Genomic DNA, 16,345 nt, shown 5'->3' with positions numbered 1-16,345 from the left:
ATTAGGACGGCAGGACATCCAGATGCAGGCAAATGGAAAAGTTCAATTAACAACTTTGCCTGTGCTTAACCCAAAAATTATCAAGCCGTCTATACTCCATTGTTTTTAGCACATGGTCGTACGGAAAAGTCGACGAGTAGCAAGGCCTTCTGTTGTGCTGATGTAATGGGTAGTCAAACGGTAAAACTGGAATCAGCGCAAAAACAAAAATCAAATTTCAAAATAATTTCTGATTTAAATCTATAATCTCTACATTACTTTTCGAAAATTAAAAAGCGTTTAAATTAATAAAACCAATCCAGTCAAAACCATGTATACAAAATGCCCCAAATATATGTCCAAACATACACCTTGAAACAATTTGTTTTTTAATTGCAAACGTTTTATTGTAATTTATTAAAAAATCCCAAACTTTCCAGCGATGCTGTTATTTCCAGTTCTAATATTAAATTATAGACAATTTAGTTATAAAATTGTTGAAAAATCTCAGCGCCACCTGGAATTTGAAAACTGCTCATTCACTCACAGGCAACGGTCGAAAATCGCCATCCACACGGCAGACGTTAAATCAGTGCTACAATTTGATTAACCCTGTAAGTAAATTTTACTCAAAATTACTTCCCTTAATTAAAAAAAAATACTTTTCTCTCTTTTTTAACCAACCAATACATTGAAATGGATAATAATTTTTTTAAAGTACCTATTTCTATTTCGGCTTTTGACTTCAACGTTCAGACTTGAATAATTTCATTCAAAACTGGTAACTTCTCTTGTTAAAAACTGTTTTTTTGTTTTTTAAATTTCTTCTTAAAATTTAATTTTTATTTTTTAATTTAATTTAACCGGTTTGAATAAAACGTCTCCCTTAAGCAGATAGTTTGAGCCCACTTTGCAACGAAGTTTTATCGTATTTTCATAACAAATTCGCCCCAGTTTCCAACAAAAAAAAAGCTTCAATCGGTAAATTATTAGGGCATAAAGTTTTATGTGTAAAATATTGGTAATTTTTCCTGTTGAAAACGTGCTATCGAACGGTTAGTTTTAGGGTCGCCATATTACGACTTATTTCAACCGTCTTTTCATAACAAATTCGCCTCAGTTTCCAGTAATAAAAAGCTTCAAACATCAAATCATTATTAGGAAATAAAAAATACATTTTCATTTCGGGAAAAGTGTATAAATTGGACATTTTTTTCTAGAAAAACCATGCCTTCGAACGGTTGGTTGGGTGTAGCCACGTGGCGACATTTTAGCCTATTTTAACCACGTTTTCATAACAAATTATCCACGGTTTCTAGCAACAAAAAAGCTTCAACCGATAAATCATAATTACGAAATGAAGTATTACATCTACAAAAGTATAAAAATTAGTCATTTTCGTTGTCGAAAACGTGCTGTCGAACTAACAAACGGTTAGTTTGAGAACCGCCATATTGCAAAGACATTGTGACTTATTTCAAGCATGTTTTCATGACACTTCCGTCACTGTTTCCAGCAACAAAAACCCCAACGAGTAAATCGTTATTTCGAAATAAATAATAAAGTTTTATACGCATAAAAGTAGAAAGATACGTAAATCGGTAATTTTTTCTGTCGAAAATGTGCTCTCGAACGGTCAGTTTCAGGGTCGCCATATTGGAACGATATTCTGGTGTATTTCAAGCAGCTTTTCATAACAATTTCGCCACAGTTTCAAGTAATAAAAACCCAACCAGTAAATCATTATTAGGAAATGAATAATACATTTCTATACGTATAAAAGTAGAAACGTATTTAAATCGGTAATTTTTCCTGTCAAAAACGTGCTCTCGAATGGTTCGTTTTTGACGATCGCCATATTGCGACGTCATTCTATCTTATTTAAAAAGTAGCTTTAATTTTTTTTTTTTTTTTAATAAATTCACCTGTTTCCTGCGATCTTTATAAGCTTCGAACAGTTAATTTTTTTATAGGAAATAAAGAATAAGTTTTTATTTGCACAAAAGTATGAAAATTGGTAATTTTTTCTGTTGAAAATGTGCGCTCAAACTTAGTAACTCTTAGTTTGCTGGCGCCATATTGCAACGATATGCCACCTTATTTCAAGCATATTTTCGTAACAAATTTGCCACTTTCCAGTAATAAAAAGCTTCAAACAGTAAATCATTATTACGACAAAATGAAAAACAATTATTTGCAGAAAAGTACTTAATTCGATAATTTTCCTTGGCTAAAACGGGCTTTTGGTTTAATCGTTGAATGTTGGTTGCCATATTGCAATGACGTTCTAGATTATTTCAAGCTTCTTTTTGTAACAAATTTGCCACTTTCCAGTAACAAAAATCTTCAAACAGTAAATCATTATTACGACATAAAGATTAAATTTTTATTTGCAGAAAACTATTTCAAATCGATAATTTTTCTTGGCTAAAACGGGCTTTTGGTTTAATTGTTGAATGTCGCCACATTGCAATGATGTTCTAGATTATTTCAAGCTTCTTTTCATACCAAATTTGCCACTTTACAGTAACGAAAAGCTTCAAACTGTAAATCATTATTATGACATAAAGATTAAATTTTTATTTGCAGAAAAGTATTTCAAGTCGATAATTTTTCTTGGCTAAAATGGGCTTTTGGTTTAATCTTCGAATATCACCACATTGCAATGACGTTCTAGCTTATTTCAAGCTTCTTTTTGTAACAAATTTGCCACTTTCCAGTAACAAAAATCTTCAAACAGTAAATCATTATTACGACAAAATGAAAAACAATTATTTGCAGAAAAGTATTTCAAGTCGATAATTTTTCTTGGCTAAAACGGGCTTTGGTTTAATCGTTGAATGTCGCCACATTGCAATGACGTTCTAGCTTATTTAAAGCATCTTTTCATAATTGATACGTCAGAGTTTCCTATTACAAAAAACCCCAGCCAGTAAATGTTATTAGGAAATAAAGAATATATGTATGTAAATTGGTCATTTTTCCTTGCTAAAACGAGCTATTTGGTTGTTCGTTTGACCATCGCCATATTTCAACAAAGTTTCATCTCATTTTAAAGAGAAACCGGACACAGAGAGTGAAACAAATTTGCCAGTTTCCAGTGATAAAAAAAAACTTCAAACAGTAAATCATTATTAGGTGTGGTTAGGGCGAAACAATTCATTCAGACACTTCGATCGATTATTGAGGATGTCCAGCAAATTATTGGGTAATCTGTGTTAATATCAGCTCAGATGCTCATAAATGGGAGTGTACCAGATTGTGCCTCCTGACAGCGGCTCATAACAGCCATTACCATACCCATGTGTATGATGTGTAGGCACTAATCAGATCAAGATCACTTCCTCACGCCGGTTTTCTCGTGCAGATGAGCCTCATGTTTGAACGATGTGTTTTATTCCACAGTTTGTGGTCATTGGTATTTTCCTTAAATGCACAATACACCAAATTGCCTGTGTTTTGCTTTAGCTTTTGCAATTCTTTGGTGGTGAAGTTCTCAACACTTTTCACAAATAAAATGACGTTTGATTGAGTTTCTGGCATAGGAAAACACTGCATATCACCACCTTGCGCATTGCTATTTCATCTATATGACCTTTAAAAACTGAGGAAAAGTCATTTGGGGGAACTTCCTGATATTGACATCATTGCTCGTAGGCAGTTTTACTCCTATGATTGCCTTCGCATTTCCAGTGATGCCACAATGGCTTGGTGTCCATGTGAACATCACATTTACATTTGCAGTCTGCAGTTGTTTTAATCAGAGAAAAATGCCTTGCATCATCTGTTTGAGAAATGATTCCTCAACTGCATTAAAACCGATGACGAAGCAATGCAGACAAGAATGTGATTGTAGGGAGATGGAAAGTATACGGATGGCTTTTTGTGCTGCTAGTAGCTCCACTGAAAAATTACTACACAGTGGAAACAGTTTGGACCCGTATGTTCGCGTGCCAGAAGCAATATTTGCTTAGTGTAAAATTTGATATAAATAAAAGTATATAAATTGGTCATTTTTCCTTCTAAGAACGGGTTCTTGGATTGTTTAGTTTGAGTGTTGTCATATTGGAATGACTTTCTAGCTTATTCTAAGCATCCTTATATTTTTCTCTTTTAAGCATCTTTTGGGACACAATAAACAAATGTTTAACCTTCATGCAGGCGTGACTTTTTTTGTCACTCATTTTCACATGTTTTCATCCATTATCTCATCCCGATCCTTTTTGAACTAGGGTAGACTAACACATGTTTAATCATTGAAAAAATGAATCACAAGCAATACGAGATCACTAGACATCAGTCTTTTGAAATAAAAGTAGTGCAGAAAAAAATGAAACCTGTGAAAGACATTATTCATTACCGTCTGAATCTTTTTGATTCGATTGATGTCCTCAGGATTAGAAAAACATGCCCTAAAAGGGGTGAAAAACACCCAGTCCCTTATGAGAAGATAAATTTACACATTGTAGGTAGGTATATTTGGAAGGCACTTACCTATAATATTATTATTTTATGATTAATACCTAATGATAATAAGAGAAAGATATTAAATAATAATTGAGAGAACAGGTCCAATTTGTTTTGGAAAAAGTGCATTATGATTTGGAAAAGATTGAATTAGACTTGGAAAATGTTTAATCAAATTATTTTGGGAACTTTCTACTATTTCTTTAATAAAAAATATTTACATTGAAATTTCTCCATGTTGTCTGCAATTTGATCATTACTGGGACCTTAGTGAGGACAAATTACACTATTTCTTTATTTCTGTCAAATAGAGTTCTTAATTTTTTTAAAATGTATAATTTTTAAATTGGTTGGGGATGAAAAAAAATGGTTTAATTGTTGAAACAATTAAATTCACTAATTCGTGGTCCGCTTGACTAATTAATATATTACAATTAATTAAGGTTTTTAGTTGAGATAAAAAAATCAATGGCACGAGCGGTTTTCGAACCCACGATCTTCGGCTAGATACGCCGCTGCTCTACCACTTGAGCTAAATTCAAAAGGTGGGGTTGAGATGGGAAGTTGGTGTCCGAGTGGATCGAGGTCACGATAGTTCAAGTGGTAGAGCAGCGGCGTATCTAGCCGAATATCGTGGGTTCGAATCCCACTCGTTCCATTGACTTTTTTATCTCAACTAAAAACCTTAATTAATTGTAATATATTAATTGGTCAAGCGGACCACGAAATTAGTGAATTTAATGATTTAAAATGAAGTATACTTCACTCAAGTTCTCCGTGGCCATTTCATTTGTCGTCGAGGATCCAATCCGATTACACGACATTTGAAAAATGGCAAAAACGAGGGAAAATTCAAAAGGTGGGGTTGAGATGGGAAGTTGGTGTCCGAGTGGATCGAGGTCACGATAGTTCAAGTGGTAGAGCAGCGGCGTATCTAGCCAAAGATCGTGGGTTCGAATCCCGCTCGTGCCATTGACTTTTTTATCTCACCTAAAAACCTTAATTAGTTAAACAATGTGGATTTTAACCTGACACATCATCTCAAACATTGCTCCCTATATTTATAAAATCTTGGATGACTAAACATTAGATAATTTTATCAATATTAAAAAAGAAACCAATTTGGAGCAATTCATCATTCAACTTGGTATTTTTATTTTCCTAACAGATCACAAACAAAAATATTTTATGCTGAATGCATAGGGGCATTTATTGGAACTTCTTCACTCACGGATTTGTGCGTACATACCTTTTAAGTAACGTAGCCTGATTGTATTAAAGATGATGATAGGTGTTGGTCGGCGAATGAAGACCCAATAAGTGGCCCTATGCCAGATCAGCATAAAATATTTTTGTTTGTGATCTGTTAGGAACATAAAAATACAAAGTTGAATGATGAATTACTCTTAGTTGGTTCCTTTTTTATGTTGATAAAATTATCTAATGTTTAGTCATCCAAGATGCAGCAGGCTCACAGACCAACACCCATCATCAACCACAAAAATATTTTAGTTCAAAATTGTTTAGAGAGATTGTACTCTAGATAAACCTATTGTTTTTTTTTTCTAATCTTTTACGACAGCCTGTCCTCACCATTTTGGTCTGTCTGCTTTTCGACCAACATCTCAGTGTTAGTTCGTGTTTACGATTGACAAAATAAGACATTTACTCACAGATCAGAAAATAACAAGCTATAAGTTATGACCCTGCAAACTGAAAATTGAATATTAAAAGAAGGCTAATTAAATTTTTAGATTTCATTCTTTTATTAACAATTACGTTTTGGCATTGATTTACCACAGGGAACTGTTTTAGAGCCTATATCATTTTTTACATACATCAATGAACTTAATAACTTAACTTAATCAATATCTCTTTTCTAATCTGAAACTTCTAAAAATAAAAACATTAATCTAGTTAATAAAAAAGATATTTTTCAAAATAATAATATATTGTTTCAGCAGTTGTAAAACACAAAATGGAAATCACCAATACTCCAAACAATGAAGTGTAAGTAAATTTTTTTAAATAATATTTTTTATTGTATAACAAATAGCACTTGGATTGGATTTAACATGTATTATATATTTTTCTTTTATTTTTGTTAATTTAAAAAAAAAAGTTAATCATACGCTTTACTTTTTGGTTTTGTACTGTAATTGAAGTTTAAAAACTTATAGTACTGCTTCAAATTAATATTAATTTAAGGATCTTAAAAATTCTAATTGTGCAGTGTTTATGATTTTTTGATTGTATAATTACTGTTTTCTTTTAATTAAATTTATTAATAATACATAAATTTTGTAAGCCATGGCTTTATTGTTTGCTAGTTTTTAATAAATGCAAGACTTTTTGAATGATTTTCAAATATTAAAAGTCACAATAAATTATTGGTATTATGCAATTTTATATAAATTAGTCTAAAGGTGACATTGCATTCCATATTTTCAAAAACTTGTGATGCACATCAATGCTCTGGATCTCTCCACTGTCGGTCTTTGTGGAAGACCAATACATAAGTTGTGGAAGAATCTTTCAAGAAAACTACACCCTTATGCTATTTCACAGTCAAATCAATAAGAAATATTATTTTTTGATTTTTTTTGAATATTGAAAAAATTGAGAAAAAGCAATTACTTACGATAAAAATGACCTAATGTAAAAGAAATAATTTTGGTTTTATAAAGGCCAGATATATTTTCTTTGATTTTGAATTAACAAAATTTCTAATTTCAGGTCCGTGCCTCACATTGGACAGACGGCAATTATAAATATACACATGGAAGAATGGATTCAGTAGGTTTATTATTAAACAACCCTATACAAATATAACATGGACGTTATAATGTTATTGTTGATTTTAATAATTTTGGTTCTGGAGTTTGGGTGCTCTAGGTCTCTTCCTGGGGGTGGCTTTGGTCGGCTCGCGCGGGTCGGGCGGGTGGTGTCACTGGCAACACGGGACACTGGCCGTATGCATATAAGCAAAGCCACAAAAAAAAAAAATAATAATAATAATAATTTTGGTTTAACAGCAAACTATTTTGAATTAAATCAGACAGCAACTAATTATAAATAAAATTTTAAATTTACTTATCATGTTCCAATAATGTTCTAAATTTTCAGGAATGGCATTACACGGTTTTACAGAGTTCTTTCTGAAGACCCAGTGAACTCTGTAAAACCCGTGCTTGGCATTATGTAAGTATCATAAATATTAACTTAACTTTGAAGTGTATTGATAAAATAAAAAGTATAAATAATATAACAGATTTAATGTTAAATTGTTTATTTTCAGTGATTCCAAGGGAAATGTCGTCGACATGTCCAATGACAATTGGCCAATTGACGTTGCCGAACACACTACCGATAATACTTCGTAAGTTTTCCCGTCCGTATCTTTTCTTTTCAAAAAAAAATTCAAGAAGACATAAAACATCAATTTTTGTAAACGTGTGTACGAAAAATAAATTCACAGCGAAATAAAGCAACTGGATAATCTGAACTAACTTTTATTTTAATATTTAAATATAGATTATATTTTTAGCGATAAGATTAACTAGGTCTTGTTAACAAGTTATATAAGTAAATAGATTTTTTTAGATAAATCAATAATCACCTTCTTGAAGTATTGTTTATTATTTTGTAATATATTTTTCATTATATACTTAATTCATTTAAAGAATAATTAAATGAAAAACTTATTAAAATCTCAACAAAAAAAACAGTTATATTGAAAATAATTTAAGCGAAGAGCATTAATGGATAAATTGTTTATTCAGTTAAATCATGCAATCATGGAGTTAGCGTAAGGAGAGAGGTTATGGACATAAAATCATCGATAAGAAAATTATAAGTAGAATAGATTCGCTATATCATTTCGTCATGAGTTATGCATTTAAATATCTACGATAACCCTTAGGCTAGTTGTCAATTTACAATTTCTAAGTAGTGGCTGAGCAATGTAAGAAAATTAATTAAGGTTTTTAGTTGAGATAAAAAAGTCAATGGCACGAGCGGGATTCGAACCCACGACCTTCAGCTTGATACACCGCTGCTCTACCACTTGAGCTATCGTGACCNGTTCGAATCCCGCTCGTGCCATTGACTTTTTTATCTCAACTAAAAACCTTAATTAATTGTAATATATTAATTGGTCAAGCGGACCACGAAATTAGTGAATTTAGTAAATTAAAATAATTTTTTTAGCAAGAAACCAAATGATTATTTATATTTTACAACACAAAAAACAAACTGAGTACAAATTTTTAGAAAAATTTTTTAAAAAATTGTTTTTTTTTCTCAAAGAAAGTAATTTTTCATCATTTTTTTAATCTACCCCAAACATAAATAGATTAATAGATTCCTATTTACATAATTCACTGAGTGAGGGTGCAGTGCTCGATATCCGTCCATCAGCTTTTACATTGTACAACTAATCTAATAAAAGTCGATGGGGCTCTCAATATTTTATCATCAGACTTCTCCCACTCACTACACATTCACACTAATGAATACATTCATTCTCAATAAACACAAAAGATTGAATAATAGTATACACGAATCCAATCTTTCTTGCCAATGGGCCCAAGAAATAAATAATTTATCTTTTTATTATGGGTTTTGGTGTATGTGTGCAGGGTGCATGTATTTCAAGGTTATTATTACTTTTTTGTTCAAAAATTGGTATTCGAAGTTTTTTGGGGGTGCAAAACACGAATATCAACTTTGTTTTCTTGCTTAAAAACTATTTTAATCTGGATTTGCTTAAGCATTTTAATATAATGCTTGTCAATCCATCTCCCCTGACTATCACTCTGAGCATCGGTGAAGAGCGGTTAAAAATAGTAAATCTTTGCATCTTTACGCAAGGCAGACAGTTCGAAAGAAAATGTGATTTTTTTTTTTTTTTGCATAACAGTCATTTTTTGACCAATTTAAAATCCGATTGCACTATTGTTATCAGGGTAAAAAAAATCTTAGAAAAGATGTGCCAGGATGTACATGCTCATAGTTGAAATTTTGGACTGAACTGGGCTTGGGTGCCCTGTATAATTTTTCGACAAAAAGTTAAATTTTGAAACTAGGGTAAAAATATTAAACACGTATTTTTTGTTTTTTTGATAATATCATTGGTTCAAGAGAAATTCTGCATCTAAAAAGGACACCCTGTATAGGATAAGATACCCATGTTATGGAGCTGCCAAATGTAATTTTGATGTAGTCTTATCAATTTATATATAACATGCATAATAAGGAAAATTAATACTAATAACCAAAGTATCTAGCAAAACATAGAAATACATAGAAATTAACAATGGATTTTAAATATTAAACAGAGCTATGTGTTTAGAAATCAATAATGGGATATACATAAAATGGATTTGAAAATAGTACATAAACCTGATCTAAACATTTATACCTTCAGTGAAGAAATTAAAGATTTTTAAAAACGCCAATAATGTCTTCATATGAGAAGTGTATATATGCATTAGCTGTGTGCATTAACCTATTAATGGGTTTTTCTTTGATGTAATCAGTCTTAGGAGAAATGAATATTATATGTGTCCAGGATGAGAGCTGGGGAATTTTTTAAGACTAGTTGGAAAAGTAAAAGAAGATGCTTGATCTGGCTATTCACAAGTTTATAAAGGAAGATGAGGTCAAAGTAAACAATTTTCTTTTAAAAAGTTAAGATATCAAAGGAATCCAAAATATTAAAGTAGTCATGAACAGCCCGGATAAGTTTATGTTTGTAGGCTGAATATCTTAGAAATTTATCCAGAACCCTTTCTAGTTGTTTATTGTAATATGTATATTAGTTGCCAGAACAGGTTAGGTGTTGACACACAGCGCTCATCACCGTGAGGTAAAGGCCCAGGTTTGAATACAATGGTCTTGCACATACTTACAAATGAGCTTTTTTTTCTCTCTCAAAAACACAAATAGACTTCTTCTGTTGCGCAACTCGTTAAAAAAATTATAGTAATAAAATAAGGGTTTTTGGGTCAGCGACGGGTTAGCCTGATGATGTCCCTGAGAGCTCGATGTATTTGTGATATAGGTGATGCAAGAATTGAAATTCAACTCACAATCAAAAATGACACCAAGATCTTTAATTTCAGAGAGTTTGTCAAAGAAGTATAGAGCCAATCATAATTAAATGGGTAGGTTTAATGGGTGTAAGTGACAACATTACATTTCTTAATATTCAGGATTCAAGAGCACAGTTCAAATCAGACTAGAGATCAAGATTAACCAAATAAATCGAACACATTGTTGATGGGAAAAAAGATCTATACATTTTGTTCACAATCATTGAGAAAAACAAACTTTTCTATAAAACTAATCAATACAATGACATAAGATGTATAAATACACTTGCAAAATAAATATTTTTTTATATAAATTTCTTTTAGTGATATTAGTAATAATGGATTTAGTGAGGTGGACGAAGAGCAATTCTGCACGAGTTATAATGGAAATAAGGATGTAATGTAAGTCATTTTTATTTTATTTTACTTTTTTCTTCCTATGGAGAAAATATATTAAATGATTTTTTCACATAAGAAATGAGAAAACTGTATTTCAATATAAAACAAATCAATCAAAATGGGATAAAAATTCTTACAAAGTAAATATTTCTTTTATTTAGAGATATTGGTAGTAACGAATTTAGTGAGGCAGTCGAAGAGCAATCGAGGATGAGTAATGAAAATAAGGATGTCATGAAAGTCGTTTTATTCATTTTTTTTATTTATTTATTTATTTTTTTTATTTATTTTTTTTTGTGAAAACATGAATATATTTTCCCATAGGGGAAAATATATTAATTGATGTTTTCATATAAGTAAATAGAAATCAAAATTTTAATGTAAAACATCAATCTAAATATGATTAAAATATTTACAAAGTATTTGTTTTATGTAAATTTCTTTTATTTAGTGATCTCTGCAGTAATGGAATTAGTGAGGCGGACAAAGAGCAATCCTGCACGAGTAATAATGGAAATAAGGATGTCATGTAAGTCATTTTTATTTTTTTAAATTGCATTTTTTCTGCCTACAGAGAAAATATATTAAATATATTTTGTTTTGAATATAAAACCAATCATTCGAGTAGAATAAAAAATACAAAATAATTATTTGTTTTATGTAAATTTCTTTTACTTAGTGATATTGAAAGTAATGAAATTGATAATATGGTCAAGGAGCGTTAGTGCATGATTAATAACAAATTAGGATATAGAGAGACATTTTTTACTTACAAAGTGCTTTATGAGAGCATTTTTCTCATAATCAATTATGTGGAAAAGCATTTACCATCAAACTATTGAAAATTTTGGTGTTGTAGGAATGCAACAATGTGATATTTGTTTTATGTAAATTTGTTTTGTTTAGTAGTGTTGAATGAATGTAATAAAATTGATAATGTGGACAAGGAGTATTCTTGCATGACTAATAACTGAAATCAAAATATAGTGAGGCATTTTATTTTTCTACTTGCAACATGCTTGAGCAGATTGTTTTTTCACATAACCAATGATAGAAAAATACTATAAAACTAATCAGAATTTTGTTATTGGATTAATAAAATGCTTTCAAAATATATATTTGTTTTGTGTAAATCGTTGTCTTTAGAAATATCAAAAATAACAGATTTGGTCACATGAAGAATTTTTACATAATCAATAATAGAAATCAGAACAAATCGTGTCATTTTTTATTTGTTATCTCAAAAGGAAAAAATTAGATCTTTTTTTCACACATTCAATTAGCGGAAATAAGAGTGTTTTTTTTTTGTTTCAAGATTTTGCTTCATGCTCTTTTAGTTTCTCCAGTTGATTGGAAAATAATGAATAATTTGTGTAACCTCACCTGGACCTAATCCATACCCTAATGCATCACCTAACCTAACTTGCCCCTAAGTCCCTCAATCAATGTTAAAAAATATATTTTACTATGAGGTTACTCGATACTAGCTGCCCCTAAATTTAAGTCACCCTGTCACCATCCAACCTAACCCAACTGCGGTAACAATTAAATCTTAAATTTAATTAAAATTAAAATGATTTAACCTAACCTTACCCGTCTATAAATGTAGCACTCACCCTAATTCCACCTAACCTAGCCCAACCCCGGTAACATGAAATAATGAAGCGGAAAAAAAAGTTTTCTATCCAGCCCAAAAACTTATATTAAAAAACGTATATTAACCGTAAAACTAATCAATGCAATAACAGGTTGTTTGAAATATGCTTACAAATTTATTTTCTTTTGTATGAATAACAGGAATGAAATTGTTGATTTAAACAAGGAACATTTCCTGACTGAAACCAGAAATCAGGATGTGTAAGTTATTTAAATTTCTTATTTTATATTTTTAATTTAACCTTTTTTTTTACAAAAATTTTCTTTTCTTTAGCAACAACAGAACTAACGTACTTAATGATATGAACAAGGGTGACTTATATGTGGTTAAGAATGGAAATGCCTATCTTAGGTAAATCAGTTTTTGTTTTTTAATTTCAATGGTTTAGAGAAAAATATGTTACTGTCAATTAGGCTAAATAATTTGATTTCTAATTTGTCAATGTTTTGGATTTTTTTTTTTTTGAAATTTACAAAATAATAATTTAGTTTAATGTCTTTTTTTCTAGTGATATTGGAAGTAGTGAAATTGATAACGTGAACAAGGATCATGCCTACTTGTCCAGTCAGGATGTGTAAGCCTTTTTTTTACTTAGAAAACTAGTTTAACCTACAAATCAATTAGAAAATTTATTTTTCAAACAATTTTTTTTAGTATTAGCACGGTGAAATGGGATCATTCTTACGTGGCAATGTATGGAAGTGCTGGAGTAACGTAAGTAGTGTTTTTACATTAAAAGTGTGCAAATATGTAATTTTGTTGGATTGATCCTCACAGTAACAAGTAGCAAAAAATTGTTTGCATGAAATTGTGTTTGTCATCTATGTTTTATGTATAATTGCTTAATAACATCTCGCAGATTTATATACATACAGAAAGAAACAACATCCAGAGCATGAAACAAAATACTCCATACAAAACCTTATACCCGAAACATCGCAATTAAGTTTGCAATTGGCTATACTTGAATACATCAAATTATATATATATATATAAAAAAAATAGAACAAAAACTTAATAAATCATAAAATTAAATAGAAACTTTTACAGATGAATTTATAATTAGAAGCATACAAAAATAAATGTAAAAATAGAAATTCTTTTGTTTCGTATTGTTCATATAAACTTGAACTAAAAACATGCAACGGATGTGTATGTGTAAACCTGTGATGTGTTTTCTGAGTAATTTGAAATTTAAAGGTTTTGTTTTATTTGTCAAAGGGAATGTGTGTAAATTTCATCATGCATGTAATTTAGTAGTTTCTAATTTAATTGTCAATGCTTTCAGAAGAAAGATCAACTGTGATGATGATGTATACAGATTTGTTAAAATTATTGTTACCAAAAAATATGTAGTGTAAGTTAATTTTACTGCATGGAAGAAAAAATAATAGAATATGTGCTACATTTATACCAAATAACGAAATCGTAGCTTTATTTGTGTGTAAATTACTTGACCTACATTATCTGTTCAATACTGATTATTGTGAAAGACATTTTATTTTAATATCACTAAAAATACAAAACTAAACAAAAACCAATAATTATTACAAATTATTTATTTAATTACAAAACACAATATCTGGCATTATCGTTCTTTCTTATTCTGCCACATAGAAATGTAATGTTAATTCTTAAATATGATTGAATTTTTTCTACTGTCTTTTATATTTATATAATTAATTTTTATTTACTTTGTTTAGATCTCAGGCTATATCTTCTGAAGAGTGTTGTGATGTGTAAGTAATACATTAAGTTGAAATTACAATTAATTAAGGTTTTAAGTTGAGATGAAAAAAAAGTTGACACGAGAGGGATTCGAACCCACAACCTTCGGCACGATATGCCGCCACCTGAGCTATCGTGATCTCGATCCACTTGGACATCAACTCCCCATCTCAACCCCACCTTATGGGTTAAATTAAGTTGAAATGTTTTTCTTTTTTGCTACTTTTCTCTCGAACTACCGAAGGTGGGGAAGCCTTGTACTTTTGTATATTTCTTTTTTCTCAGTCGTATTTATTTAATACCATAATGAAAATCAAAGCAGTTATGAATTCATTTGTTGTATTATTTCAGGGCTTTGGATGGAGGTGCACTCTCACCTTCTGCGCTAACAGTTTCATCGGAGTAAGTTCAATTTAATTTTTAAAGAAATTGCATGTCAACTAAAACTCAATACAAATAGATTAAATTTCTTGCGATAGAAAAACACTTAAATTTAAATTTTTTTTAAACACGTGAGTAAAGCCTTCAGCTCTAAGCCTGGAAGGAAAAAACTAGTATCATAGAAAACTCAGGCTTCACAGGAAAAGATTGTATTATGAATACATAACCTAACATAACCCAATGGCATGCACACTAATAACATGTACTTTTTTTTTTTTTTTTTTTTTTTTTTGCAAGGGTTTTGAGTCATTTTTGCATTTTTTTTTTTTTTTTTTTTTTTCAAAGTGCAGGGTAATTGAAAGTAACTTAAAAAAATTTCTTCTTTGCACTTGCGTATTTTCTCTACCTGACAGAAAAACATGAAATTATGGTTACTTAACCTAACCTGTCCCTAACCCTAACACTAATTAACTCTAACTTTAATAAACCCATGTACTATTCCAAAAAGCATTGTACTAATAATTTGTTAAATGTTTGGGGCAAGTGAAAGTGTAACTAATTTTTAAAAAATAAGTAAACTAAAAAAATTGTTCTTCGCACTTGCATGTTTTCATCGACTTACAGCAAAACAACAAATTTTAGATGTTTAACCTAATAAGTCCCTAACACTATTATTTAACCCAATGTTAAATCTAACCCAACCTAACGTAACCAAACCCATATAGTCTTCCAAAAAGCATTGTTCTATAAATTAGGGAAAAACCATCACTCAGAAAAATTTGTATCGAGCCCAAGAACATCTTATTAAAGTTTACTTTTTTGATTATTCATTTCATTAACAGATTTTACATTAAGTGTAGACTTTTTCTATAAATGCATACCTAGTTTTTGAGAATTTTTCTTTTTACGATTTAAAAAAATATCAATAGCTCATAGAAAATTACTTTCAAAAAATACTAACAATTTTTTAAATAATAATTTCAGAACGATGGATTCTGGTTCTCGTGCCTCATCAATAATAACAATTTCTTCAAGGTTAGTTCTTTCTTATTTTATCATTTATTTTAGTTATCTAAATCTATCTATATATTCAAACATTTGTATTTTAGAATACTCTAGATTTATGGTTTTTACTAAACCACATAGTGAATTCATCAGATATACACGGTGTTCCGTTTAAGATGCCTCAATCACAAATATATCTTTACATTTGCCAAGTACCAAAAGAAAAGTCAAGTAAAAGATAGTTTTTACTTCTAGTTGTTTATAAATATGCTAATTGTGTATCATGAAAATTATTTTAAAAAATCCAGTTAAATTACAGATCGGAAACATCTTTTATTTACAAGCACTATTAAATGTGATGGTCAAAAGTATAGGTTATACGTGAAACAAAATTATTAAATAAAAAAATACCATTTTCATGATGCACAATTAACATGTTTATAAACTAGAAGTAAAAAAGTAAAATAAAAGCTTTGGTGGACCAAAGAGGCCAGGTCGAGAAGGGAAAGGGCCAGACTTACCTGGTTATGCATAGGTCTTCTAGGCTTACACATGGGTGCTTGCTTCAGTACCTCAGGGCTTATTAGTTTTTAAATGTATAGTATATGTTGGTGCGAATATCTAGTACTCTGGG

The 16,345-nt window shown here is 30.2% G+C and overlaps 1 protein-coding gene across 1 annotated transcript in view; it reads left to right on the top strand.

The window, feature by feature from the left end:
- The first annotated feature begins 502 nt into the window (after nt 1-502).
- LOC106664690 overlaps nt 503-16,345 on the top strand; it is a 29,119-nt gene continuing 13,276 nt past the window's right edge. Inside the window, exons 1-14 of the mRNA XM_024228162.1 lie at nt 503-593; nt 6,411-6,456; nt 7,183-7,242; nt 7,573-7,647; nt 7,745-7,825; nt 10,866-10,943; nt 11,392-11,469; nt 12,738-12,797; nt 12,871-12,948; nt 13,106-13,171; nt 13,252-13,311; nt 14,301-14,336; nt 14,677-14,727; nt 15,691-15,741. Of these exons, the coding sequence (XP_024083930.1) occupies nt 6,425-6,456; nt 7,183-7,242; nt 7,573-7,647; nt 7,745-7,825; nt 10,866-10,943; nt 11,392-11,469; nt 12,738-12,797; nt 12,871-12,948; nt 13,106-13,171; nt 13,252-13,311; nt 14,301-14,336; nt 14,677-14,727; nt 15,691-15,741 (806 nt within the window). The 5' untranslated portion in view covers nt 503-593; nt 6,411-6,424. The remainder of the gene's footprint in view (nt 594-6,410; nt 6,457-7,182; nt 7,243-7,572; nt 7,648-7,744; nt 7,826-10,865; nt 10,944-11,391; nt 11,470-12,737; nt 12,798-12,870; nt 12,949-13,105; nt 13,172-13,251; nt 13,312-14,300; nt 14,337-14,676; nt 14,728-15,690; nt 15,742-16,345) is intronic.

This window comes from Cimex lectularius, unplaced genomic scaffold (assembly GCF_000648675.2).
Source record: "Cimex lectularius strain Harlan isolate CLEC.00 unplaced genomic scaffold, Clec_2.1 scaffold154, whole genome shotgun sequence".
In the NCBI taxonomy this organism is placed as follows: domain Eukaryota; kingdom Metazoa; phylum Arthropoda; class Insecta; order Hemiptera; family Cimicidae; genus Cimex; species Cimex lectularius.
Note: the sequence above shows the minus strand (reverse complement) of the source record. Positions and strands in the feature narration are given on the sequence as shown.